This window comes from Cuculus canorus, chromosome 5, assembly GCF_017976375.1.
Source record: "Cuculus canorus isolate bCucCan1 chromosome 5, bCucCan1.pri, whole genome shotgun sequence".
NCBI lineage: Eukaryota > Metazoa > Chordata > Aves > Cuculiformes > Cuculidae > Cuculus > Cuculus canorus.
The window spans coordinates 54,495,580-54,522,789 of NC_071405.1; the positions used below are offsets into that span (position 1 = coordinate 54,495,580).

The window sequence follows — 27,210 nt, forward strand, 5'->3', positions numbered from 1 at the left end:
AGAGAGAGAGACCAATCTACACCCCTTGTAAAGCCAGTTGGATGGTGTCCAGAATACGAATATGAATCTTATTTTTTGGTCAAACAACTATGCCATTTTGGCCTCAAGAAGTTAATTAGGTTCCCAGCACCTTGGTAGTGTTGGGGTGTGTTTCTACCATCCTGCTTTTCTGCCTAAGGAAAGCAGGGCTCCTCAGGTAGCACAGTCCGGGGACCCTCCTGCTCTTCATAACCAGATGTCAGCACTGAATGGACACACATGATTGGCAGACTTATAATAGGGACTAACAGGCATGCAGAGTGCTGGGAGAAGCAGGGAGGACAGATTGTACTCACTGCTAGGTTTGCTTCTCAGCACTTTCACCTCTGTGCTGGCACTGACAGAGTTGGTGCTGCTGTAGGCACTGCAGGTATAGGATCCCTCATGAGCCTCTTGAATGTTGCTTATGATCAAGCTTCCATCCTGGGACAGGTGGATGTGGTGATCATCTGCCCGCATGGGGACTCCATTCCTGTGGCGACAAATAGTTTATACCACTATTCCCACCCATGGGGACTGAAAGAGATCTCTGTACTCTTTGGGAACCATGAAAGAATGAGTTATTACAAATTCAGCAGGAAGGAAGAAGAAATCTTTTGCCATGACCTGACTCTACAACCGGGTAGTAGCATAAGCCCGAGTGAGTCTGCATCCGTTAGCTCACTGTCTGTGTGGGAGGTAGCTAGCTGTGTGCTCTGCATAAAGAAATTGCCCTTTCTGCTGGTATACATTTTCGAGGTTTGAGGCAGTGAGAGAAAATCCGGGGTGCCTTTCCCTCTCTCCAGGTTGTGGTCTGGTAGCGCTTGTTTGGCTGGCATTGATAGCAGGACATATTGCTTGAGGAACATATGGAGTTGTGGGTAATGCACCCTCTTTCCTCTCCCTTAAGAATTTCTTTAAAAAACTGTTTAAAATACCAGCAAGACTCTGTTTGTTTGGTTCATCCTGGAATATTCTGTGCCCAGTATGAAAACTGCCTGAATTATGAAATCCCAGTTATCAAAGAAATGAAATGTTTCAGTGAAAAGCATTTCATTTAGACTCTGAAACTTGCATCATTTTTTAAACTCAAATATCAAATTTACTCATGGAAGAAAAGCTCTCTTTCAGAGATGGCCTACTTCTTCATCCCCTCGGAGAACAGGGATTTAAACAATTACCAATCCAGCTCTCTGGATCCTTTGCAAGAAGGCTCCAAAACAGAACGGATTATTTTCAAGTAGGAAGAAAAAGGCCCACCAGACTCCTGCACAAATTCATAGACACCACTGTAAACTACCAAGAGAAGAGGACACAGCTTTTCCTTTACCTTTATTAAAACATTTCAAATTTGTTCCCGCTTGACAGTAAAGAGAAAGAGTGGTCACAGTAGGACACTGGGCGAAGAGTTGTTATTGTAGGTGCTAAATTGTTGGCAGAAAGAGCGGTATAAAGGTCTTCCTCTGGTTGCTCATTTTTAGTATTTGCTGTTGTAATATCATTAGCATGGAGTCCTTCTGAACTAAATGAAATCTTAGCTTAAAGTTTGCTTTCCTCTTTGTGGCTGGAACACAAACTTGGTGACCTCAACAACCTGCAGGGTTCTTGCCCAGGATTCTTAGGGTAATAGGCAAGTTACCCGATAAGGAAAGGCTAGGTGATTTGAGCTGGGGCTGAGAACCATGGATCTCTCTCTTACCTGGAAGGCATCCTGCCTTATTATTTGGAGGGTAAGTTATGAGGTTTGGGAAGAGAAGGAAAGGGAAATTCTGTCTTATTTTGCTCACCTTGACCACCTTATATTCACATTGTTGCCTGTCACTGTACAATGAAGCTGAGCAGTCCCTCCCTCAGGTACCGTGATGCTTGGCAGAAGACCAGTGATCCTCAGCTCCCCTAGACCAGAGGGAAATCATCACTAGCATGAAAACAATGCCATGCTGCCACCGTTAGTACGAGTGTTCCCTCATGACAAAAGTACACTATGATAAGTTACAAGCCCCAGGCCTTTAAAGACCATGTTTGGAGCAATGATGCTGTTGCTATGGGGATTTCCTAGGGGCTTTGGTTCAAGCAAAGGCAAGTAGCAGAGACCTCAAAGATGTTTTTCCTCCAGCTGGACACAAGCACATCACATGTGCAGAAGAACCATCTCTTTAGTTCCTCTTGCTCCTATACCCATTGCACACCAGGATCCCAGAATCAAGGCCCTCAGAGTCACTCTTACTGTGCTATTAGTTCCTCTTCCCAGCTGCCTGAAGCACCACGATCTGCTAAACACATGCAGATTACTATTGGGTAAAACAGCTCATTCTTCCCTTGCCCTCAAGCCACCTGTGAAAGATTGGGTATGAAGCCAAGTGGCACGGCCAGGCAAGAAACCCACTCTGCCCGGCCCTAGCTGTTTCCCACTTCTACGTGCACACACTTGCCTCGCATGCCTCCACCCACCCAGTACCTAGAGGTCGGAACAGGACCTGGCGCTGGTCCTGGTCACGTCCATTCGAGGCAATACAGGTAAAGAAGCCAACATCTTCAGAGCTGACCCGGCTGATCACCAGGGCCCCGTCTGACTGCTGCCTGTGTCTGGGAAGCAAAACCAGAAAGACTCTCAGCCTGTGCTTGGGTCAGGATGGGACTCCAGCCACCAGAGCTGAAACTGAGCCTCGTGTACAACTTTGTAGTTACACTGAGAGAAGGTTTAGCAGCAGCTCAGTTCAACCTGGTCCTCAAATCCCAGCACTAATGCTGTAGATTCTGGAAAAGCTTGCTGCTAGAGCAGGCTTCTGGGAACAGAAGGGGAGGGGAGCTGCAGGCAAGCAGCAGCAGTAGCTGCCGAACTTCACTGCAGGTACCCTGATCTCTCTCTTTGCTGTCAACCTCTGCCCTGGCTCACAGAACAGCTGTTTTTTGACAAATTTCCTTGCCATGTGTCCTCTTTCTGCTAATCTTGTACATGAACAAATTTCAGCTTTGGCTCACTTGTAGACTCTGTATCACAGCTGTTCACTCGCAGGTGCAATATTCAGACTTTGGTCTGTGAGTGATACAGCCAGGCAGTACAGTCTGCCCAGAATGCAGGGTGGGCCCTGGCTCCATGACCAGCAGCTCCATTCTCTCAGGGATGAGAGAGGGAGGCTCTCCTCAACATGAACCTGCCTGTGGGTATGGTGGACCAGCCTGGGAGCTCACCTTGGAGACGAGAGGGGCCGCCCGTCTTTCTGCCACTCAATGCTGAGAGCCGGCGATGCTTCCACTCTGCAGGGCAGTCTGACTCTCTCCCCAACACTGGCCTCCACTACTGAAGGCTCGCTCTTATCCATTCTCAATCTGAAAAGTTCACAAACACAGCAAAAAATGCAGAAACTTCCTCATTAAAAATCTCACCTTGAGCACAAGACTTTTAATCACAAGCCTTATTTTTTACCTCCAAAGGGTGGTCTCTGTACTCCCATCAGAGCTCTGATACTTGCCATTATCAACATTCACTCACAACATTCAGAAAAGAGCAGCCTACATCAAATCCTGCTCCAGCTCAGCATAGCTTGGTGTAGCACTCTTGCCAGCTGGCTTAACCCTCTAAAGACAGCAACCCTGTTTCTTACAGCAGCCCTCTGGATAACAGCCTAGGAAGTGTTAACAACATGAACATGTGGCAAATGGCACAAAGTCCTGAACGGGGCTCCAAGCAAGTTTCCCGCAAGGTTCTTGTCTGGCACACAAAAATGAGCAGATGTTTTTTGGAGTGTGAAGAGCTCATTGCAATCACCCGGCCGCATGCAAGACCCAGGAGCTGGCCATCCACTTCGTGTAGTAGAGAGGTCGGCCTCTCACACCACTTGTCTCTTTGTGCTCTTTGCTCTCTCGCAACTACAGCTAAACATCATTTTAGAAGCAAAATACACCGTGATGTTCCCAGAGTCGAATAAAATACCATCTCCCTTAATCCAATTCTCTGACCTGAATTCCAGATCTCAAAACAAAACAAAACCAAAGAGCCTTACTTCAGTGCTCTTGATTTGATGAATAACTTCTTCCTGCTTTTTTTTTAGGTAAAGGTGGTTAAGGATGTTGGTGGGGAATTCAGCAAACTGGCTGGGTTTTAGATTGTAAACTCCAAAGAAGTGAGGGGTCAGATCATGGTCCCATTTAATGTGGAGCCCCAATGTGCTGCATTTAAGGCAAAAATAATTTGTACCCCTTTATTTCTTTGGTGCCTGTCCTAGAAGCATGGAAGAAATATGTGAGAAGCTATAAAATACACCACCCACTATGTGAGGAGATAGTTTGAGGAGATAGTTTTAAGTCAAACTGGTTTGTTCACAAAATATTTAAAATAAATGGGTGGAGGCTAAAGTAATCAGAGCTTTTTTTCTAATATAAATGTGTATTTTGTGCTAGTTAAGCAGTTCCTGCTTGCTTTGCTTTTTTCTTTTTTTTTTTTTTCCAGAGTGGGTTTTTCTTTCTGCCTACACTAACTTGAACAGCTATGGATGCTGCCCCTGATATTTCTACTTTTATTTGAACTTAACTCCTTTGCTGTCAGCTGCTCTGCACATCTTTGCTCAGAATATGCTTCTTTCAAGACACCCTCAGGGAGGACAGAAGACAGCTTGCGACTGGGATTTTTGCCTATTCCTGTTGTCAGCAGTTCAGTACTGCTTGCTTCCCAACTGTGCCCCAGAACAGCTGACCCAGGACCTTTCCAATCTTCAGCTTTTCTACATGAAGAGATGCCATATGGTTCATCAGCTCGGCGTGGTGGACAAACTGTTGCTGCATGCGAACTTACCTGTATGTGAATTGTTGATGCACAGAGGAACCGGCTGCCTGTTCAGCCTTCCTGCCTCTGGATCGCCCTCGATGCTGCTGATTTTCCTTGTGAAGGACCCGACCTCTCTCACCCTCTGCACGAAGAGAGGTCTGATGCTCTATTCACAATAAAATGCCATATGTGAATAAAAGGACCCTTCTTACTGTGACCTCTTGTATAGGCTTTCTATGAGCTTGGGCGAGCTTGCTGAACCGGAGCCAAAGAGCCCTTCAGCCATCTGTTATCTGGCTGACGAGTGCAGTAAGCCTGCACTGTCTACTAATGAGAGTCACAGACCTGCAGGCAAGCAATTTTAGACTCCTTTCTCTCCTCTATCAGTGAACATGTTGCAGCATCCCTTAGGCCACAGTGCCTTCTGCCCCACGTACCATGGCTGTGACAAAGTACGCTTCAGAGTTTGAAGGCTACAGGGTGCCTTGCTGACCCACCTTTTGAGACTACTCTTTCATATTTTTTTATTTTTGTTTCTTAAATAAAGCACATTTTTCAGAACAGCGAATCTATTACCCAGCAGGACCTGTTTGGGCAAAACACATAGCGTAGACAGCTATGGCAGATGGGTCACATTATAGTGAGAGATGGAGGGCCCAGGAAACTGCAGAAAACCTCTCTTCTGGAACCTCCTTTCAGGGATCAGGAAGCAGTGGACAACTCTTGGGGATGAAGATATGCTCAGTTGTGCTGGAAATGGGGCGGGTTACAGGCAAACCACAACTAGAGTGATGGGGTGGTGCTGCAGGGGAGGAAGTGCTTTAGGGAGAAGGCTTTGTCATGTGGCAACACCAAAAGAAGCCCTGCTGCCTCCACAGTCCTGCTTGGCACTCATTGGAGGAGACTGGCTGTCTCGAGCAGCTCTTGGGACACCACAGCTACAGAGTGAAGGCAGTGCTGCTAGCATGGTGTGGGAGCGGAGGGAGCTTGCTCTTGTAGCTGGCTCTGCTGCTCCTGTTGTCAGTAACTGCGAGGAGCCCTGAGCTACTGCCTCTTTGGTTTTGAGTGGAAGTTACCTGTGATCTGTAATTGAATCTGTCGGCTCTCTGTCCTCCCATCAGAGATGAGGCACGTGTAAGTCCCGGCATCCTCCGGCTTGACATGGCTGATCACTAAGGAGCTGTCAGACTGGTAGGTGTGCCTGCAACAGGAATAAGAATTAACTGCCTTTGCCTGGCCACAGACAGCAACTGGCCAAGGCAGAGTAGCTTTCATGCTGGTCTGACATAAACCATTGCCATGTAGTGCCCTCCCTGGCTGAGGAAAAACAAACCTCTGTTGAACACAGTGGGGTCACAGGCAGGGGAAATAACTGCGGCAGAAAGGAGGTCAGGAACAGAGAGGAAACTGAAATGGGAAAACAGGGAACTGCTTTCAGCAAACCTCTCCCATGAAGCGGCAAACTGCCCTCCCAGGCAGGAGTTTGAGCCCCAGCAGTCATCCGCAAAGAGAAAAGCAGAACTGAGCCTTTCTTAACTGTGATATTCATAACACAAAGTTAATGTCTGGCTCCAAAATGTTGCTGGAAAGATTTTCCAGGAAAAACAGGCTTTAAAAGTAGCTTAAAAAAAATTTATATCTTATATGGGAGTGCCAGCAGCTTCCAGCCAGAGGAACACCAAGTTATCTGGCTACAAGCTCCACCCTGGACTACTGACTTAGTGCTGCCCCAAGATGAATCCAACAGAGACAACTTCTTCAGTATCACTACCAACGTGTCAGCTTCCACCAGTGCTTTGTTATGGGACAGAACCTGTTCTGCCACATAACAGTAGCCAATGCCTCAATACTACCGCAGACAGTATCTGTTTCTGCTGCACACAATTTATGCTCTTAGGTCAATACATGTGCTTGTTTATTTATTCATCCTTTTGCTTTTATTTATTTTTTTTTAAGAACATAACAGTAAGGTTACAAAGAAAGCAGGCAAGCCTATTTGACACTGCCGAGCAAGGAGTCTATCTGCTCTGCAATGAAGGGAGCTGAGCTCACCTATCAGAGGAGACTGGACGGCCATCCTTTGCCCACTCCACTCTGGAGGAGAGGGACATGCCTGCCTTGCAGACCAGCTGGATGTTTTGTCCCATGACTGCTGTGACAAGAGAGGGCTTGTCTTCCTCTAGGATAGCTCTGAAAGAGAAAATTATTCCATTTGCTCCTCTGCTGCTATCTTCTCCTCTGGGTCATCTAATGTGTCTTCGAATGAGTCAAAACCACAGGGCAAAGCAGGATCAGCTGCCCATTGAGCTCTGAGCAGATGCACTAGGCAACGTGTGGGGAGCCCTCTCCTACATGGCAAAGGCTGCTCTGGACAGAATGAAAGCTACAAAATCCCCAGGAAGAGAGAGTTCCACAACCCCTCTCTTCTGAAGGAATTAGGTTAATCTCAGTAGGCAGACACAGATTCGGTGCAGACACATTTAGATCCATCCCTACGGACTCCTGATTTTCAGGGTAGCATTGTTTGGATCCTGACCCAAACTGTGTCTTAGAAGTCTTCCCTAGAGCAACCCACTGCTGTTCATGCAGTGCTGAGATAAAGGCTCTGAAGTTAGAGAGGCAGATTAATTTTTTGTTCAGAACAAGAAAAAACACCTATAGATCCTCATTTAGAGCATAAGAATGCCTCCCAGAGAAAGGTCCTAGGATCCTGCAGTCTTTTCATACACTATACTTCCAGTGCTGCCAGAGAACTGGGAATGTGCAAGGAAAGAAACAGCAGATAACTCTCAGGCTGGAATAACACCATTTACCAAAGGGCAGTATTCCCAGTTAGCTTGTTCTAGCTAGGGCAACACTTTTAATCCAGAGGAAGCTGCACTGATGCTTCACAAGGCAGAACAGGAGAAAAAAAAGTAAAAATCATCACCTGTGCAGAGCCCGTGCTGGGAATGAGTCTGCAGGCACCTGATGCCCAAATCCCTCTGTCATAGAAACATCTGCTCTGAAAGCCTTATGCCATGGCTTGCCTTCACGGGGCAGCACCTGCTGGCCGCTTCTGTTCTGTGTCTGTGAGGGCCTGGGCACTGCTGTTTGCCGCAAGTGCAGCTGGCTCGGGCTGTCCAATCTGCTTTGCTGGGTGCCCCAGCGCTGGCTCTCCAACACACTGGTTCTTGGCAAAGGCTCTGGCAGCACCTCACTTCTCCAGCTGTCCTGTCTGTGGCTGTCTTGCATGGGGTGTGAAGCCCCATAGGCTCTTTCTTCTTGGCTGTGGCTTGCAGACTCTCTTGGTTGACTCCGAGCATCCCCTGTATGAGAGTGGGAGGCACCGTGCTGGCGTTGCAAGGCTCCTGTGCCAGAAGAGGACTGGTGCTCTGGAAGACTGACTCCCACAGAGTTGTGACATACCCTCATGCAATCCTCCTCAGAGGCAAAGCTGTTTTTGTTGCCGTGACAGCCGCCATACCAAAACCGGTTGCACTTGCCAACAACAGTCACAAAGTACCAGCGAGTGGTCCAGTTTGTGCAGGGGCCGTGGGCACTGGGCAGCAGGCATATGACAGGATACGCTACCAAAAAGAGCAGAACAGAGGGAGATGCGAGGCTTGAAAAGCACAAAGGTCTGCGTGCCTCAAGCCACCCACATAGACGATCTGACGGTCTTTGTGGTCAGACAGCAGGAGGGAAAGCACAACATCTGAGTCTTGCACACAGCTCTGCTTTGAAACTGGGCACCTGCTCATGTTTCTTTCTGCTCCAGTTTTGCCACTTGTGGGAGAAGAAACATCTTCAGAGGCTTTTCTGAATCTAGATACTAGATGGATACTTTATGGCCTTTCTCGGGGAATTGTGCAGCTGCAAGGTTGGCTCTGGCGCTTCTTCTGTATGGGGTATGTGACTGCCATTTGCACCTTTCCAGCCCACAAAGCAAGTGGATTAGATACAGTTGGGAAGCCTTGTGCATTACAGAATACCCCTCCACATGCTGGTATAGAGAGGAGCACAGCCCAATGTGTCTACAAAGCGAGCCCTGTGCTCCGAGTCACAGGTATCACAGCCAGATGCTGACACACACTGCCTGTAGGGCTCTGGCTGAGAGGTCCTTTGCCAAGCTGTGGTTGAGCAGGGAGGATCCAGGGAGTTTTCCCTTTTCCCAAGCTGACCACCAAGCAACCTCTGCGCTATGGCAAAAGGGTAAGGCAATGCAGCGGCAATCTGCCTACAAGAGGATACAGCTGGGAACTAAAGAAGCAGAGATGCTTTTGCCCAGCAGCCCTAGTGCCCTCATGGTACAGTAGGCACTGTATTCAACTCTGCTGGCTGAAGCATCCATGCAGCCCTGAGCAACACCACCATGCTTAGGTGTAGTTCTATTTTCACCCCTCTCCACGGGCTGTCTGAAGACTGAGCATGGATGGCCCTGATTCCTCAGAGAGGCCTTAGTTCTCAACCCAGGTAACTAATTCGGAGCGCTTCATACTGCATCAGGGTGTCTTCTCTGCACTTCCCTGGAAGTCCTACAGGTTGACAGAGATCACACAAACACAGTTCTGTCCAGCTGTCAGCAGAGGACAACAAGAATTTCTGCAGTAGCTGACAGAACAGAACAATCTGGATGCTTTCCTACACTACCTCCAAGCTTCCCTAGACTCAACCACCAGGCAGAGTTTCTTTTCAAAGAGATATATCACATTTTACAGAGAGTAGATCCTCTACACAAGAAGCTTCCATATGCTACTGGATTCTGTAGGACTCTTCCAATATTTCTCAACCAAGAAGCCAAAGCATCACTTACGGTAGCTGGGCCTATTGAGACATCCTTCTCCTTGAGGACCTGAAGCTGAAGCAACATTGTCAAAACAACAGCCATAGATGGAACTGCGGCACTCGACTGAGGGTTGCTGCTGGGACAACTCTTGACTTGCCTTAGAGACAGGAATTGAAAACCAAAAGTTATCATGCATACATGAGGACAGTAGCACATGCAAGGCACCGTGTCCAAGCTGTCGTCTGCAGAAGGCCAGCTGTCAGGGGAACCTCTATTCATCTGTCTGCCTCTCAGAGGCTTTCATGCTGGCAAGGGGCAGGAAACTTGGCTGTTAGCCATGGAACCAGGGCTGCACTTCTATATCAGACAGACCTAACCAGCCCTTTGGCAGGCCAGTTTTTTCAGCTAACCCCACCAAACACCCCAAGCTATGAGAGGAATTACCTTCCTGTCTACTTGGCCCTCAGTTAGTCAGCAGGGCGGACAAAAAAAAGAAATTAACAGTGGTAACATTTTTACTGTTTTTTTCTCCTAGAAACTGGATGGAAGATTTCTGACAGACAGGAATTTGATTACAAAGGATTATTCAACCAGTCCTACATAAGATTATCTCCTACTTCTCGGACATCTCCCAGATGCTTACAGACAATCACAAGTGGATGCCCCAGACTGAAGAGGAGCAAAGTGGGCCAAAAGGATGGATGCCATGCATGAATATTGGTCTCCATCACTACTGGCAGACATGCAGCACAACAGAAGCCCACAGTCTGAGAGTCACTATGGTCAAATCTGAGTGTTTGTATCTGATGGACTCCTAAAATGCAAAGATCTTTCGTACTTACTGCTGGAGTGGCCACAGTGGCCTGATTTCTGCTCACTTGACCATCACGGTTATATTGTGGACATCCCATGTTGTTTGGACCCTGGGCAGCTGATGCTCCATCAGGACAGCATCCATACCTACAGGCAGAAGGCAGAAGGGCTGCAGCCATACCTGACCTGCCTGGCTAAACAGGCACGGGTTGTAAATTTCTGTAAGCCCCTAGGAAAAGCAATGCCTTCCTGCTCAGACCTATCTTCTTCCAGCTACCTGTTTTGGTGACAAGCGCTGAAGGGGCAACCTCTACCCAAAGGGCCTGAAGCTGGAGTGTGCCCATCTGGACAGCAGCCATGTGGGCTTCGATGACAGTCTGGAAAGCCAGTTCCTCCAGTGGGGTCCTGAAAGAAGCTCAGCTGATGCGAACTTGACGAGTGTGACTGGGATTCCCAGCGAACAGGCAACAAGTTGATGCCATGGTCGTTGGTGGATGGGTTGTGGTAATTCTCAGAGGTCCTATGAACCGTGGAGCTCCCAGGAGGCATCCTTTCATCACCAGAATCTGGGGAGAGAACTCCTTAAAGCATGTGAGTAAACACAAAAATCTGGTGAGTTTTCCTCATCTCTGCTCTCTTTCACCTCCCCAAGGCTACAGGGCAGGGTTTTCTGAATCAAGATTTCACCTGAATATGTGTCTTCTGGCCTACTCTTCTGGATTCAGTTGCCCTGAGATTCTTTTGTGCACTGCCCTGACCATTCTTCCTCTTGTCCCATGAGAACCCACCTGCCACAGTGCTGTGGTCCCCTTACATGATCCTTTCTTCTTCTTTCTGTGATCTGCTCTGGGCAGCATTTCTCTCAGCTGGCACTTAAGTCATGCTGCCAGAGCCTGGGATTGATATACTGTAGTCTCTTCTGTACGGACAGGTACTGCTTACTGTTGTGTAAAAGAATCTACATTTTGTCCCTAGCTCCACAGAGTTCTAGACACCCATGAAATGAATAAGAGAAATGAAGAAAAGAAGGAACCTTACCACACCCTGTTTCAAGTCCACTGTCACTAAAACCCATAATAATAAAATTCTTCCAAACCTGTGGCAGGGCTGTTTGGGTTGTAACGTGTCAGCAAGGACTGGCGAGTGACGTCGTATCCCATAGTGTCTTGCATACTGGGGACCTCTGCAAAGAGAGACATATGCAGAATAAGTGCAGTTAGCCCTGCCTTATGTTTAATAATTGCAAATGCATCCAGGAGCCAACAGGAGACTAAAGCTGATGAAAATATTTCTCTTCTTCTGGAACAGCTGCTGAGCAGCAATTGGATTTGATTGGATTGTCAGGACAGTGACCTGCAATGAGCAGGGAGACAAAAGTCAGCATTTCTGTTCTGGCACGAAGACTAGACAGACAGCAAGCAAAATCTTCTGAGCAGTTGTGCCTCCTTTATAGCTGGTCCACAGAGGGATAAGAGTTTGCGATAGTTTTTAGCTGCTGAGCTTGCCCACGTTGCCATCCTTCTTGACTGGGAGTCATGGGGTCGGTCCGCAGCACACACTGGGACAGAGCCATCACAGAATAGCGAATTCAAAATGGATACACATCGATGTCATCCCCAAGCCTGTTACATACATTTCAAACAGCACAAGTACTGGAACTCTGAAGATGTCATGGTTATGTGCACAAAACTTATCTGCACAGGATGGAGACAGGTGGGCAAGAAGCTGAGAACATATGCTGGTGCAGCCCTGGGAGTTTCTACTCCTAAACAAAAGCATCTTAGGAAAAGCTAGGTGTGCAGCAATACCACTCACGCTGAGGCAGGTAGCAGGGCTGCGTGTTGCAGCTACCCAGGGTGGCTGGTTTCTGTGGCTGGATGGCTTTGCATGTCTCAGGACTGTAGAATTTGGAGTCACCATCAGCGCAGATGACTTGACGTGTCCGGATGCCTGAATTGCAGCTCTTCGAACACTTGGACACAGAGACAAGGCATGTGAGCAGGCAGCAGAGGCTGAATGCAGAAACCTCACAGACCAGAAGCGTGGAACAGATGCACAATTAACTATAGGCTAAGCACAGCTTCCTCAATCAGGACAAAGCAAACAATACTAGATTCATCTGAACAAATAGAAAACCATATTTTGAAGCATTTTACCAAACTTTCCACCCAGCCCAGAAGCCTCTGAGCCTTGCTCAGCCTGTAACATCCAGATGAGATGCTGCTATCCGCAGCAGTGTGGCAAGGAGCTGCAGTGAATTGTTTCAGCCTGGCCTGAAGGCATCTCAATACTATGGGGATCCACCAGCTGCGAGAGGATCAGTATTTGAACTATGCATTCAAGAACAATGGTTTACAATGGGAAAGCAAACTGTTGACTTTCTTTCAAGAAGCTAACTGGAGTTCCTGTCACTGGAAGCTGTGGATGGAGAGGGAGCAATCAGCAGCAGCTCAGGGGAGGGAAGAGGATGAGGTATCTGCATGACCCACCTGCCCATGCAAGATTTACAAACTTTGGGAGAGTATTTCTGTCTTACTCAGATGCAGGTAGGAGCCCTTCCGATATTGGAAAGCAAGGGGGACAGGAAAGATCATATTACGATATGCGACTCCTTTAGCTGTTACTAAAACTTGGCCCACATCTCATGAAGAACCATATCTAACATGTTTCAACTCAGAACAAGCTGGTCTGGCTATCACAAAAGGGAAAAAGTGTGTTTGGAAGTCACCTCATGCATTGTATCTACCCCTATCTCCTCCTCCCGGCACTTTTCCCAGGCTGTGCTCCCTCCACAAAGACAAGACTAATCCAGCTGAAGCACAGTTTATCTGAACAATTAGAAAAATGTACTTTAAACCATATCACCAAATGGAATGACCAGCCCTGGAGCCTGGAGCTCTAAACTACACTCAACCAGAGAGTTGTTCTGCTATTCCCAGTGATGAAGTGAAGAATTGGGAATAAGCAGCAAGAGTGGATTGTTTCAGCTTATTGGCTGCATTTCGCCACTGTCACTAAAACTATAATCCCCCACTCAGAAGGATTTATTTCTGTAGCAGCTGCATACAAAGCAGGCAGCAGATTAACTGGAGCGGTACTATTGCCAGTTACAACGCAACTGTGAGCCAAGGGACTGGTAATGAAGCAGTATGTGTTCCCAGCCTCAGCCAAGAAGCAGACTGCATGGATCAAAGCTTGTTTGCGAGGAGCACAGCAATAGAATCAGTTATTTCCGAACCATGAAAGTGCAATGCTCACCAGGCCCCAATCTCCAACATGCCAGCCAATTTCCTGGATGCAGTTCTCCTTATGGCAGGGCTGTGTGGCTGATGGCTTTGGCTCCATTAGACAAGCAAAGTCCTGAGCCTGAGAGCCCTGCTGTGTTCTGCAGGTGACAGTCCGAGTCTGGACACCTTCCCCACAGCTGGCGGAGCACTGCAGAAAGAGGTCAAACAATTACAAGGAAGCACCTGGTTTCCACTTTTTCCAGGCTGTACTCCCTAACATGAGGGCAGAGCACCATTCTGAGATTGCCTAAAACAACCAAGCGTCATGAAAATAATTTTCTGGGATGGGAGTTGGCAGAGTAGTTGTTTATGCTGTAGAAGACACAATAAGGCATGATGGATACAGTTTGGCAGATCTGGACCTTGCGGGATGATTTTGGCCAAGTCATTTCTCTTGATCTCTACCAAGGAAGACGTGGAGAATGATTTTGGAAAAATATCAGTACTTCAGAATACATTGAGAACACTAAATGGCAGGAAATACATGGAACTTCATGTTATTTACTCCTGATTAAAATCAACTCAAGGTAAAGATTTCAAGAGAAGATAAAAAGATTAGGTTCTTGTATTGCTCATATCTTCCCCCTGAAGACCTTGTGCTCCATTTTTTGGAGCTGTGACACAATTTCTATACTAGTAACTGGTTTGTGACATTTTCAATGCCACCTTAAATTCACAGTGGTGTTTCCTAGAATCAAGCCTGCTTCTTCATGAATTACCAGGGTCCCTTATAGAGACTATTATCTTGGGGAAAATCTAAAGTCTAAAGTCTAAATTACTTCAGATGAGCTTCTCATCTGAATTTTAGCCACACATATGCAAGAGTGACCTTTTATCTCTGAGAGTATATGAAACACAGACACACAGGAGAACATCATAAGGAATCACTTAGGAGTCAGTTTGTAAGAACATGACACTTGGTGCCTTCCCCAAACAGTGCTCTTACTCCGCCACCCTGAAGTCATCTCACTATTCATACGACACATCTCACAAGGGGGGGGGAAGAAAAGACTTTAAAGTCCAGGTTATCATGCCTCAAAGTTGCATTTTATGCTGCTGCACTGCTCAATGTATCACCGCCATATCATAAGTCAAATATTGCACGCATGCCTGTACTTCTTTTAAAAGAGGGAAATTTACTTGTGCCTTAGGGACTGAGCAGACACTACCTTTACTTTCTAAGCCCTTGGAACATAAGATGGCTTCTAAATGCCTGGCTGGCTGCACTGAGCATGTACAGTTGGAACAGTTTCCTCTCCTGAAGGTAAAAATGCACACAGACATAAAAAATGTACCACACAGCTGTGTTCAGAGGAGCCCTGCACTGACACATGGCAAACAGCAGGTCACCAGTGTTTGAGGACTATCTTGCTTATGGATTGGTGTGATTTTAGTACTGCTGTCCAGGGCCAGTAACGTTGAAGCAGAAATATGCATGGAAATAAACAGCACAGGCGGGAGCCATGAGCTCCTCTTTTAAAGGAAAGAGTGTTACTGCACATCGTCAGCTGAAGGACAGCAGCTCTGCCTCCCACCCTCTGTCTTCACCAGGCCCGACTCAGAAACTCAGCCAGTGCCAGGTCTGGTGGGTCTGATAAAAATACAGGAGTGGGAAAGGAACTGAGAAATCAGAGAAGAGAGAACACGCAATGAGAGGAACAGGGGTGCAGGGGCACACAAGGTGTTGAGGAACACGGATCTGTTTATTTGGAGTGCATAGCTGCTAGCTAGCTGGAGAACTTGTTTGGAGGGTTGCAGGGACAAGTCCTGTGCTTCTGCAGGCCACCTGTCCCAGGACACACTCCTTTCACAGTCCCAGAACAGGAGGCTGCCTCTTTATCCCCAGCCTTTGGCAGATCCTCCTGCAATACGTACCAAGAGGCAATTGCCTCCCGCATGCAAACTCACCTCTGACCAGGGCCCTGTGCTCCAGGTTGCACACTGTCGCAGGTTGCAGGGCTGACTGCTGCGAGGCTGCTGCGCAAAGGCCATGCACTCAGCGTCATCCACCACCCCTTGGGAGCTCTGACCATCGAATGCCACACAGTAAACGGAGCGAGTCTGGGTGCCCCCACCACAGGTAGCTGAGCAGGACCCCCACTCCCCCGTTTTCCACCTGCGGGTCACAGAATTAAGCAAATAAATGTAAGCTGACCTAAACTGTGCAGAGACACAAGGGAGGTCAATGTTGTGTCCCTGTTGTAATCAGACAGGCAAAATGTCCCTTTGCAGAGTAGAGTCAGAGGTGAGTTCCCACTTGACCAAGTGCTGCCCAGCTTAATTGACAGTGCAGAGCATGAATCCCACTCCATAGAGAAATTCCCAACTACAAAACACTTGTTTTTCTGCAAGTGCAGAGAAGCACAGAGGTCTCCCAGAGGGGCAAGATTTTTCTGCATGGCTTTTGGTCTCTTGATGTCTGCAAAAATGTCATGCCTTAACGGAACACCAAAGAAAAAGAAAAAAAGAAAAAGAGAAAGAAAAAGAGAAAGAAAAAGAAAAAGAAAAAGAAAAAGAAAAAGAAAAAGAAAAAGAAAAAGAAAAAGAAAAAGAAAAAGAAAAAGAAAAAGAAAAAGAAAAAGAAAAAGAAAAAGAAAAAGAAAAAGAAAAAGAAAAACAAGAAAGGAAAACAATCCAGATCAGCTAAAAGAAAAGCAACCCACTCCAGCCATTGTCAGAAACAGTTAAACCAAGCCAAAATTGCCTGCAAACCATGTCAGATACTCTCAGAAGTACTTGTGAACTTTTTTGCTAACAATCAGTAGAAAACTTGTTTATTTCTGCCATTGGCAAAATTCTCTAACAGCAGCACACAGGAAAAAAGCCCCCAAAACTTTAAAAATATTTATTCCTGTGTTTGGTAGCAGAAGCTTTCACAGAAATTATATACCCTCGCTAACAAGAGGGGGAATGTCCACAAAATAATCTGACTGTTTGGTTGCTGAAGTCCCTGCCCTTGTCCACTCCTCTATCTCAGAGCTGCCCAGGTGGCCATGAGCAAAGCTTACATGGCCTGGCTTCAGGGACAGCATGATGTTTCATTCCCAACTCCAGTGTGCTTCATAGTCTAAAGGCATAGCTGGTGCAGTGGGAGCATCATGATGATCTGCTTGCCAGCTGCTAGCTCCCCTTGCAGTCCGGTAGGCCCCAGCCAGGGCATGAAGGCAGTTTTTCCCTTAGCCTTCCAGCTGTTCCCGTCTTCTGCGCTCACCACCCCTAAAGTGAGTTTCACCAAGCCAGTTCACATTCACATCCTACAAGAAACTCCACAGCAGACTCAGCCAAGAGAAGACAGGTTCATCTCCTTAAGATGCCCTGCTTTACTGTTTAAGGTGCAAATATCAGCCCAAAATTGAATGGCTTTTGCTATAAAATAAGATATCCATTGGGAAAGGGAACAACTACAGCAAGAAGAAGTCACTTAGAGTGATGTGGTTTCAGGACTCAAAGCAAATTCGCTGATCAAGATTTTTCAGAAATTCCAGTGGGGACAAAAATAACCCCAAACTGTATTCTGCCTGGTGCAAAGCTAATGTACAGTTTTAGAAAGGATGTATCAGCTGGGGGACATCAGCTACAGCTTCTTTCAATTACAAGTCAAGGCACCTTGTCTGACACTTGCTTCATTTCTTTTGCAAGACAATGTCAACCATAAGGCTACGACCCTCATCAGAAGGCAAAGCACTGCAAGTCCTGGGCTATCAGCTGTTTACTAAAGGACAACTGTTTTGGTTTTGATCTTTTTTACTTCTTGTATCTCAGTGTACATCATGTCTTGTCCTTGTACTCATCAGAGTATATAAGCACTTTTCTGCCTGCTGTCAGGTCCATGCCAAAGAAAGATCTTTTGAGGAACTCTGAGACTTTTGCTATGGCACTGTGGCCAATATGTCCATTACACAGTCCATCATGCTCTCTTTTCCTTTCTGTTCTTTACCTTGATAAACCAAACAAAAATTTTCTGGAACATCCCTTCAAGTCTACTGTGGTTCCAGAGAAAAAAACAGTTATCAGAATAAGCAGTCAAAAGCTATGAAAAAACCTGTCCCCTTCTAAGTCCTGTAAGAGCCAAGCTACCAGGAGCACGTGCAACAACCTCAGCAAAGTTGCCAGCCAGCACCCTCCACCATCATTTTCATTGCCAAGAATCAAAAGCAAAGCACCACTCACTGCTACCATCAGTGCAGAAAAGGAAAGCTCCCACATTCCCACAGACTAGAGTGGGCAACTAGACGGAGAGCAGAAGAGAGCAGCTGCTTTCCTCTGCTTTCTGTAATGTCTTTCTCCTTGTTACCTTTTCATCTGAGAGCTCCGTGCTCCACTGTGACTCCAGGCTTGTGGCAGATAGATGTAAGAAGTCCTTTATACACAGAACAAAGCATTTAAAGAACTTAAAGCAAATAGCAACAGGCTACCATGTATTCAGAAGTGCTCTCATGTTTCCAAGTGCCTTCTCACCCCCAACTGCACTCTCACAGGCCTCCAGCAGATATACAGTGAGATACACAGTTAAAGCTCTATTATTACAGGTCTGGATGCCCCCATAAGAGCCACATGAAGGTTACTGCAAAGCTATATCAGCAAGGGACAAGTTAGAAATAGCTGGATAAAGGGGTTTGAAAATCCTGGACAAAAAAAGATTCAGGATTCAGGCCTGTCTAAGAGTGGGGACACTGGGAATGCAGAAATGACATAAAATGACACCAGCTCTGACCTACTCCTCTGTTTTTGCTCTCTCCAGCTGAAAATAACAAAACTCAAAGAATCTGTTTCCTACCTCCTACATGGGCTAGAAGACTATCTTCCACAATCACATGCTGGAGAGTAAATTTAATTGGTCTATAAAATGAACGTAGGACATATCATGCCTTGTGCATGCAAGAAACATTTCCTTGAAGAGAACCATACTGGCAGACAGGAGTAGTGAGAATGTCATTCTTTTTTCCAAAAGCACCTAAGGAAGAAGTCAGAGCCTAGAAGAGAAAAGGAAATCTTACCGTTTCGTATGGGGACAATTCTGATGGCCACAAGTCCGGTTATTGTCTGGTTGTGGTTTATTCCTGCACATATAATCCGGATAAATTTCATTGTCTATGGTACAAAACACCGAGCGGGATTGGAAACCTAAAGGAGAAGCAAGAGAGTGTCTTGGTCAATACAAGCCATCCAGGACTAGGCTACTGAAATGACCATTAGTATAGAAGCCTAGAAGACACTGACAGAAAATTTACATGCTTTCAGCTAGAGGGTTTTGTTTGCTTGTTTGATAGGGAGTTTTTGTTTTGGTTTTTGTTTTCAGCTGAAAAACCATAACTTTGCTCATGGAAGAATTTGTAAACCAAATATGATGTTACACCCCAGGAGATAGGATAGTCCCCCTGCAGAGAGGGAATCTTCCAGGCAGTGGTAGAGGGGAATGATGCAACTCAGCTATATAGGCCAAGTCAGCTTGGAGAGGACCTCTCAAGTGGTTGAAAATACCTGAGAAGGACACAAAGAACAGAAACAGAACAACATAAACCAAACGCTATCTGTGAAGAGCCTCAACAGATTCTAGTAACAAGTCTGAGGATTAGGACATGGAAAATAAGACAAGTCATGGGACACAGTCCTGTTGTGACTCCATGTGTGACCCTCTCTTGACAAAACTTTAGCTGCCTCCTGCAGATACTTGTGCTGTCTTCCAGCAGCCTGCTAGGAAGAAGCTGCAGAGGGCACCACATAGTCACATTGTCTTCAGGGTGTGGATATAAACCCCACATCAGCCCAGAGACCAGGTCCTGTCCCCTTACCTCCTCCACACTCCACGCTACACTCACTCCAGGAACTGTAGCTCCAGCTGTAATCTGAGGTCTGTCCTTGCACAGGCAGGTAGTACTCATACTGTACCCCTGGGTTTGGCTCCTGGCTAATGAGCTGTGAAAGCATATGATAAAGTCAGGGAAATAACAACAGCAGCAACTTTTCCCCTTCACAGCATTTCCCCACCATGTCTAAGGGTTCAAGCTGACTTGCTTCCCTCCTATTCAAAGAGCACTCATTCTCTACACTGCATTTTCTCCTCACCTTCTATGCTACGCTAGAGAGCATTATTTTACAGAGAAGGGTGCATTTATTCCTCACAGAGACAGAAGATCCAACTGTTCCTGTAACAATAAGTACCCACGCTTGGCCTGCAGCACACTATAACAAGCAGCACCCTAGAGCCCGTCCTTGGCCCAACACCTTTCAGTGCTGGCTTAACTTTCCCTTAAAGTCAGAGCCCAAGAAAATAGGCAGGAATCTAACATCAAGCCTTGCCCTGCTCCTTTCTGTACAGCCCCTTGGAGGTCCTGTCGCTTCTGCAGTGTTTCCCATGTGGTCCCCACCAACGCATTCCGCTGTGCGAAGTAAGAGCTGCTACACAAAGTGAGAGAGCAAGAGCAGCTGGCACAGCCACTTACCTCAATAATGAGGGGTTCTGTGGTGGGGCCCCGGGCATGGAGGAGCTCTGGGGCCAGATCACCCTCTGAACCACGGTCATAGTGCATTACCGTACTAGCTACGTTCAGCGCTCGGCTGAAGTCAATTGTCCAATGTCCATTCAGATAGTACTCCCCTCGCACGTTCTTGACAGCTGGACAAACCCACACACCAGAGAAGAAAAGACAGTAAATTAACACACCTATAACCTGACACCTGGCTCCAGATGCTTTAGCTCGACCATTTGAATCCCAGCTCCTTTACATTGGTATCGTAATCCTTTAAGCGTGGGAACAGTCTAACACGGCAGCATCTACCAACACAGCATTAATTCACACATTGAAAGAGAATCATAAGAACTCAACGGGTATGTTCCTCTTTCCACTCACCATTGCATCACTGGTGTGGCACAAAAATGAGACCATCATTCCCCAACAGTGCTGTCTCCCTGTAATACTCTCTTGCCAGAAGCTGCTCCACATTCAGACAGTGGTTCTTGCCAGCTTTGCTGCAGACCAAGATTTTTTTTTTGCTGCACAACCAAATGGCTCCAGTATATCCCCCCCCGGCTCTGCATTCCTCACCATCAGTGACTAAGGCAAAGCCTATGTTCCGCTAGCCATTAAGATGTAGGATTCACACCCCACTGCCTCTACACCACTACCTGGTTCATCAGACATTCTATTCAGAAGACAAAGACTTTGGTGCTGCATTCCCTTTTCTACAAAAGAAAACCACCAGACTGATTAGTCCAAAGCATTAGGCAACAGAAGAGTCAGCAAGCAGAAGAGTATTTTCTTTCTCCACTGGACTTTGCTCCACCCTGACCAGAAAACTGGATGAGGACATTTCCCCCTCCTGCCCTCTGCAGCACAACCAGAGTTTGAGGTTGTACAGGTGAACACTCAAAAGATATCTATACTCAAAAGAAGCCCATCCCAAACTTGTGGGTGGCAGGAGGAGTTAGAGTTTACCTTCATTAAACAGCAGAACTCAGAAAATTTTACTATATCGACTAGACTCCATGTAAGCTCCAGGCAGGAAGTCTGAACATGGTTTGTGTCTTTTTATTCCCCATCCAACAGCAAGGTCACCACAGGAGAGGAAAGAAGGTAACCTAAAGGCTAGAGGTGAGTATCACTAACACTAAAAATACTCAATATTCAGATCCTGATTTTCAGAGAGTTTTTCCCTTTGCCATATCAAGCCCTCAAGGTAAACATCCGAAAGCCTAGCATACCTCAAAAACAAATTTTAACACAATGGCTGGAATCCAAATGGTGACTGGATCATGGATTCTGACATCAGACTTACCCAGAAAATTCCTGCTGGGCATCACCTCCTTAATTTGGATGCTTGTGGCTCCCACAGGGATAATGAAGATTTGATTGTACCCTGAAAAAAAGGAAGGGGATTATTCAGTATCTGTCTGTGAATGCCACAGAATCACTCTTCTGTGCCAAAGACGCTTCTGGTTGTATTTGTGCCTGAAAAACTGGATGAGCTTTTTGATGGTATCTTGAAGCATTTCAGCTGTTGTTTTACTTGAATTCTGAATAGCTTCACCCAAAACTATCTACAGGTCAGTCCACATGTAAAAAGTTCCAACTACACCTCAGAAAAGTAAGCATGGGGGAAGTGCAATGTCTATTTTTTAGATTTTTAAATCTTTGGAATTTGAGCAAATATCATACCAGAGCTCAATACAGAGAGATTTAACCATCAGTGCAGCTGTTATCTTGAAATGACTCTATACCGGCCAAATGCAAAAGATTCAGTCCCATTTCTAGTCTTGCACCAGTCCTGGTGAGGCTGTCCAGACAGTGGATAGGGGGACAATCTTGTGAAGGACGTATATTCATAAGGTACATTTAGAGCACCGGCTGGAGAGATTGAGCAGGGAAAGACAGCAACTGCATGGCAAGTACCTCCATCTGTAAGGGGTGATCTGACTAAAGAAATGATTCCCAGGATAAAGCCATCAATACATTTTCTGATGCTAAAGCAGCCAAAGAGCCACATGCCATACAGACATTTCAAGTGAACATCTAAGCCTGCCTACAGCAACCACTTGAGCAGACGTCTTCACCAGCCCTTGCAGGAGCTCGAGTTTAGGTTTAACTCTCCCTTTCTCACCTGCCCAAACTACATAGATGATTTGTACCTTTAGGAAGGCTGGGTGCATCAAAAGTGCCCTTCACACCATAGCAGGTTCTGCCATCTCCTCCACACTGCAGGCATTTGTCCTCCTTCTTGGTCGATTCCAGCATGTTATCACAGCCAATGGCCTGTCAGGGAACAGTGGCATTGACGTGAGAAAACAGTAATAACAGAGGAAAGAAAGAAAAAATTGCCAAATGTTGGACTGATCTAATGAGAAAGCTTGAATCTAGGGAATCTGGGAAGTCAGGATAGGGCAGGGAAGGAGTTGTTGGAGAAAGGACAGCATTAGAATCTTCTATTTTACATCAGAGACAGATAGATAAATGCTGTCCACATGCTCCTTGGCACCTTGGAAACTCAGTGATTCTCATTTTCTGGTGCTATTATTACAGGTAAAGTAGAACAAAGAGAAACAACAGAAAGACTGACTATCCCAATGGTAAATGAGGGAAGCAACAAGATGACGAACCTGACAAACTCCCTCTACACAGATGTCCCGCTTGCCAGGTTCACAGGTAGTTCCATCTACCACTGCTTCCTTGTGCCTATAGTAGAAGTTTTCTCCCTTGGGAATACAGTTTAACTCACACTTATTAGGTGCTGGTAGGAGAGAAAAAGCAGATGTTATACAGCATGGCAAATAGCTTGATAATGCATCAGGAGCCAGGTTTTAGATCACAGGAGCGTAAAGAGAGGGGTGGACTCATATTAAGTGCCAGATACTAAAGAAATTTCTGGGTCACAAATTGTTAGGGGCCAAAAAAAAAAACCCTGGTAAAGCCTCACTGTATGCAACCATTTTCTCAGGCACCTTGGCTGGCCAGTGGTGGAGTGGGGACATGTTGGGCCAGGTAGACATTTGATTATTCCTTAGTAGGACTGTTCTTATGCTCCCTTGGAGTACAAGGCTTTCTAGAATGAGAACAATTGCTGGTACATAACACAAGGGATATGTCGTCTTCATAGCCAACAAACAAAACTTTAAGTCCACCTTGAAATCCCTCTTAATTTGTTAAACCCCTGTGAATGATAACATATCAAAGCCAGGAGCAAGGACCTCTGGTTCCTACACCTGCATTCTGGGCTAGTTCCTCAGGAAAGCATGGGCCAATTGACAAATATGTCTTTTTTTTTTTGAGCATTCATTAATTATACGCATTTATTTCTCATGTGCCCTGATAATATTCTTTTGCCAGTACTGAAAATTACAACAGAGATTTTGCTTCTCTGACACTTTAGGATCTCGCTGCAACCAGTTCCGGCTCTCTTGGGCAATGTTTATGAAAGAATGGCTGTTTCAAGAGGCAGGTTTGTATTGCTGCAATGGGAGCCGTCTCTTGGCTCACGCATTCAGAGCTTTTGTGAGAGCAATGCTTTGCTGCTGGCAAAAAGATCTATCACATGCCACGCCCTGCCTCCAACTCCAGCTAAGGAAGTACCCTACAAGGATATACTACAGTCAAAAACATTACAACCTCTTCAAAATGTGATGATAGCTAGGGATGAAGTGTAACCCTAAATTCTTATCATTACCTCCATAATATGGAAGCCACTTGTATCTCTTTCCTTGGAATTCTGTCCCATCGAACTCTGCACATTGCTCTGCCCGGAAATCCTGGGAGCCTTCTGGACAGCTCTGTTTGGAGGAGAAAATGTTTGTATTGGGCCATTATAAAAATAAAGAAAATTAATTGTGCCCCAAAAAATTGTGTTTTGTTTGTTAGTGCTCCCATATAAAATCAGGGGCATAAATTCAACGTGGTTTTGAAGAGAGACTCTTGATGAACCGCGTTCATCAGTGACATCAGAGAAAGAGAAACTAATAATGACATATTACTTCTGAACAGGAATGCTGTTTGTCTGGGGAAAAGGAGCAACAGGCAAGCAAAAACCCACAAGCAGAGCACTATACCTGAATGTTGCATGACCGATAGCTTCGAGTTGGCCCAACACAACTGGAAGTATTTTCTGTCCTGAAAGGCAGACAAGCAACATGAAGCTCTCTGAAGGATACATACATAAAATATCATCTCATGGCAGACATTACAAAGCACCTTCATATTGAGTATACCATCCTCACATGGTTTCCTGAAACAGCAAAACAACTAAAAAGCACTTCTTTTCCACTAAAGCAATCTGGCAGATTCTAGTGCCATTTTCCGCTATGGTTTGCATTCTGACATGAATGAGACACACACCGTGAAGAGAAGCTTCTGTGAAGAAAGCGCAATTCAAAACAGCAGTGATGAGACTGAAGCTGAGGATCATCTTAACACAGATTCAGGTGATTTATTCCCCTAGAATCAAATGCCTTATTGGTTTTTGTTCTGGATGTATATTGGGACATAAATGTATAGGCTCAGTAACAGAAGACCATCCTTAAAGAAAGAAAAAGGTGGTTAGCCCTCACCTTTGGGAATAGCAACGGCGTTGCCGAAAGCTGACTCCACCGCCACAGCTCCGACTGCACTTGCCCCATTCACCCCAGCTCCCCCAGCCATCAATCTGCCTTTTCATCCGGTGGCCCTATAAATAAAAATTCCCACAGACATACATCAAATGGATATGGTAACACAGGAACAAAACAATGAAAATGAAGCAAAGGTCCTATGTGTTCTCTTGCGAAAGATACTGTCTTGTGGGGTTGTACTCCTAGTAAGAAAACTGGCAGAGAATAGCACATCAGAAATATCAAGCCTCTAATATCTATAAGTATTAGTTTCCTGAAGCCATACAGCACATCCAGCTTTATACTCTCCCTTGAACTGTTACTGCTTGCCTATTCACAGAATCTCAGCACTTTTGAATAACAATCTGAAAGAGGATAACATCTCCTTCTCAGCAAGGCAGCAAAGGCAAATTGTTAATTCAGGGACTATGAGTGCTGTCGCTCCACACCAGATCAACTGAGCCACTTAATTCCAATTCCTTGGCTCCAAACAAGATACTTAAGAGAAATAAAGTAAGGAACCCTCTGGAACACACTTTTACTGCAATAAAATTCCATACAGGGACTTTTTTTCCCCCTTACCCAGCTGTGTCCAGTGATAAGGTCAAGGTCTGGGCCACAATTATCTCCAGCCTTCATTAATTTTGTGTTTATAAAGTCTGAATGGATACTGACATTAAGAGAAATAAGCAAGTTAATATAGACAAGAAGTAACAAGAGCAATGGAACCAAACATAATACATTGTCTTAGAAACACACGAAATTAGAAACACATGAAATTAGAAACACATGAAACACATATTTTTGGGAAAAAAAGGCCTACTGCAGTTGATCGGATCCACATACAGCAGGAAATGGGACTTCAGCAGAAAGAATAGCAATATCCTGAGAAAAAAGAATAATTGCAAGATGCAACACGATTAATTCAGCTTGGGAATAGATGGCAAATGCATGGTTACAAAGGATGTAACACTAAAGAGTTTGCTGTGCAGCTGCACCTGTAGGGCATTTTACGTCTATATTATACAACTGAGATGGTAATTTATGGCATTTGAGTACTTAGACATTTGGGGTAGTGAAGAGTGGGCAGGCAGAGCAACAAAAGGTAAAAAAATTTTTGAGATGTAGTCTAATTTCCTTCACATAGTATCCCACCCAATCTATATAATCCTTAGGTATAAGTCATAATTTATCTTCTAGTTCCACACAGCCCCTTTTGACTTCAAGACATCCTCTAGGTTTCCCATCTTGTGCTCCTTTTCCATTCCTTCTTGTTGTCCCTCCTGCATCCTCACGTAAGCTACTCCCTGATGATCACCCAGCCAGAAAGTGCCATTGTAAGGGGTTTCTGCTGGAGTGGAGGAACAGTCTAGAAATGGAGAATTTCACCATAGCAGTGCTCACCAGACACTTTCCACCCACCCAGGTCACTTTCCAAGGTCTACAGAGAAGGCACAATCTCTTCACTTTCAAAGCATAATTTTCACTTCAATTAACTGACAACTGTTTTTACATAAGACACCCGGGTCACTGCTAAAATACCCTATAAATTATCCAGTGAACCCAAGTCAGGCAAGATGCATGGATTAAGTCTTGTAATTTAAACAGTTTTTGTGATTTTCTACACATACTACCTGCCTGACCATATGTCCCTGAGTTATGGTCTTCTTTCTCTCTTTCAACCTCTGTTAAGGAATAATTCTGGCAGAGCAACAGTCAGGGACACTAGCTGATCATATTTATTCACTTATTACCAAATTGCCCACAACTATCTAGTGGCAGAATCACCCCAAATTCTTCCTGCCTATTGCCTATACTGTTCTAATCTGAAACACTTTCTTCCTTACCCGTGCTATTTGATTTCCTTCACACAAGTTTCGCACATTCTTTCTAATACCTCTGCAAAAAAAAATCCTTCAGGACAAGTTTTCTGGTTCAGACTCACTGTTTGCCTTCACCGTGCTCACTCAATGGCATCACCCAGGTTACAGCCCCTTTCACATACCTTCTCTCTGCCAAGTCAACATCTCCCTGACCCGTTGCCAAAACCTTCTCTCATTCTTCTATTCCAGATATTGAGCTCAGTGTTTGTCTTCTGCTTTCTCATTTGGCTTTCTGGAAGTAGTCCCATCAATAGAGTTTTAGCTTTCAGCAAGGCATCTTACTTTCCCAAGTTTTCCTTTCAGTCACATAATTCCTCCTGCTGTAATCTTTCCTCCCTGAGCCTCAAAAGAATGAAACATGCTACCATCCTGTTTCTCTGCAGTCTTATGCCTCTATATCAACTCACTGATTTAGGAGGAGTATTAGCTCACCCTGGCAACAAGAGACCTTTCAGTCAGCATGAGGGAGAAGAAAACATGTAGATAAAAATCCAAAGGAAGAGCATTTGAAAGTCAGATTACCAGAAGGCAATTAGGATAGAAAGCCCTTCCCTGACACACACCCTAACCTGATAAATATGCCAATATCCCTCCCACAGAAG

At 45.6% G+C, this 27,210-nt stretch overlaps 1 protein-coding gene across 10 annotated transcripts in view; it reads right to left on the reverse strand.

The window, feature by feature from the left end:
• PAPLN (papilin, proteoglycan like sulfated glycoprotein) overlaps window positions 1-27,210 on the reverse strand; it is a 60,196-nt gene that overhangs the window by 6,748 nt on the left and 26,238 nt on the right. For 6 of the 10 annotated variants that reach the window (XM_009563992.2, XM_054067918.1, XM_054067916.1 and 3 more), the window contains 25 exons: window positions 24,687-24,802; window positions 24,189-24,249; window positions 23,810-23,912; window positions 22,746-22,876; window positions 22,278-22,401; window positions 21,428-21,508; window positions 20,095-20,267; window positions 19,444-19,567; window positions 18,649-18,775; window positions 17,946-18,011; window positions 15,560-15,767; window positions 13,623-13,799; window positions 12,180-12,336; window positions 11,461-11,547; window positions 10,642-10,930; window positions 10,394-10,511; window positions 9,579-9,708; window positions 7,713-8,352; window positions 6,836-6,973; window positions 5,860-5,984; window positions 4,811-4,949; window positions 3,211-3,348; window positions 2,477-2,604; window positions 1,806-1,914; window positions 336-511 (listed from right to left, as the gene is read on the reverse strand). In XM_009563992.2, coding sequence (XP_009562287.2) covers window positions 336-511; window positions 1,806-1,914; window positions 2,477-2,604; window positions 3,211-3,348; window positions 4,811-4,949; window positions 5,860-5,984; window positions 6,836-6,973; window positions 7,713-8,352; window positions 9,579-9,708; window positions 10,394-10,511; window positions 10,642-10,930; window positions 11,461-11,547; window positions 12,180-12,336; window positions 13,623-13,799; window positions 15,560-15,767; window positions 17,946-18,011; window positions 18,649-18,775; window positions 19,444-19,567; window positions 20,095-20,267; window positions 21,428-21,508; window positions 22,278-22,401; window positions 22,746-22,876; window positions 23,810-23,912; window positions 24,189-24,249; window positions 24,687-24,802 — 3,865 coding nt within the window. Of the gene's footprint in view, window positions 1-335; window positions 512-1,805; window positions 1,915-2,476; window positions 2,605-3,210; window positions 3,349-4,810; window positions 4,950-5,859; window positions 5,985-6,835; window positions 6,974-7,712; window positions 8,353-9,578; window positions 9,709-10,393; window positions 10,512-10,641; window positions 10,931-11,460; window positions 11,548-12,179; window positions 12,337-13,622; window positions 13,800-15,559; window positions 15,768-17,945; window positions 18,012-18,648; window positions 18,776-19,443; window positions 19,568-20,094; window positions 20,268-20,502; window positions 21,395-21,427; window positions 21,509-22,277; window positions 22,402-22,745; window positions 22,877-23,809; window positions 23,913-24,188; window positions 24,250-24,686; window positions 24,803-25,307; window positions 25,396-26,730; window positions 26,841-27,210 lie in introns of those variants that run through there. The other 4 variants (XM_054067921.1, XM_054067924.1, XM_054067923.1 and 1 more) reach the window with 4 other exon arrangements.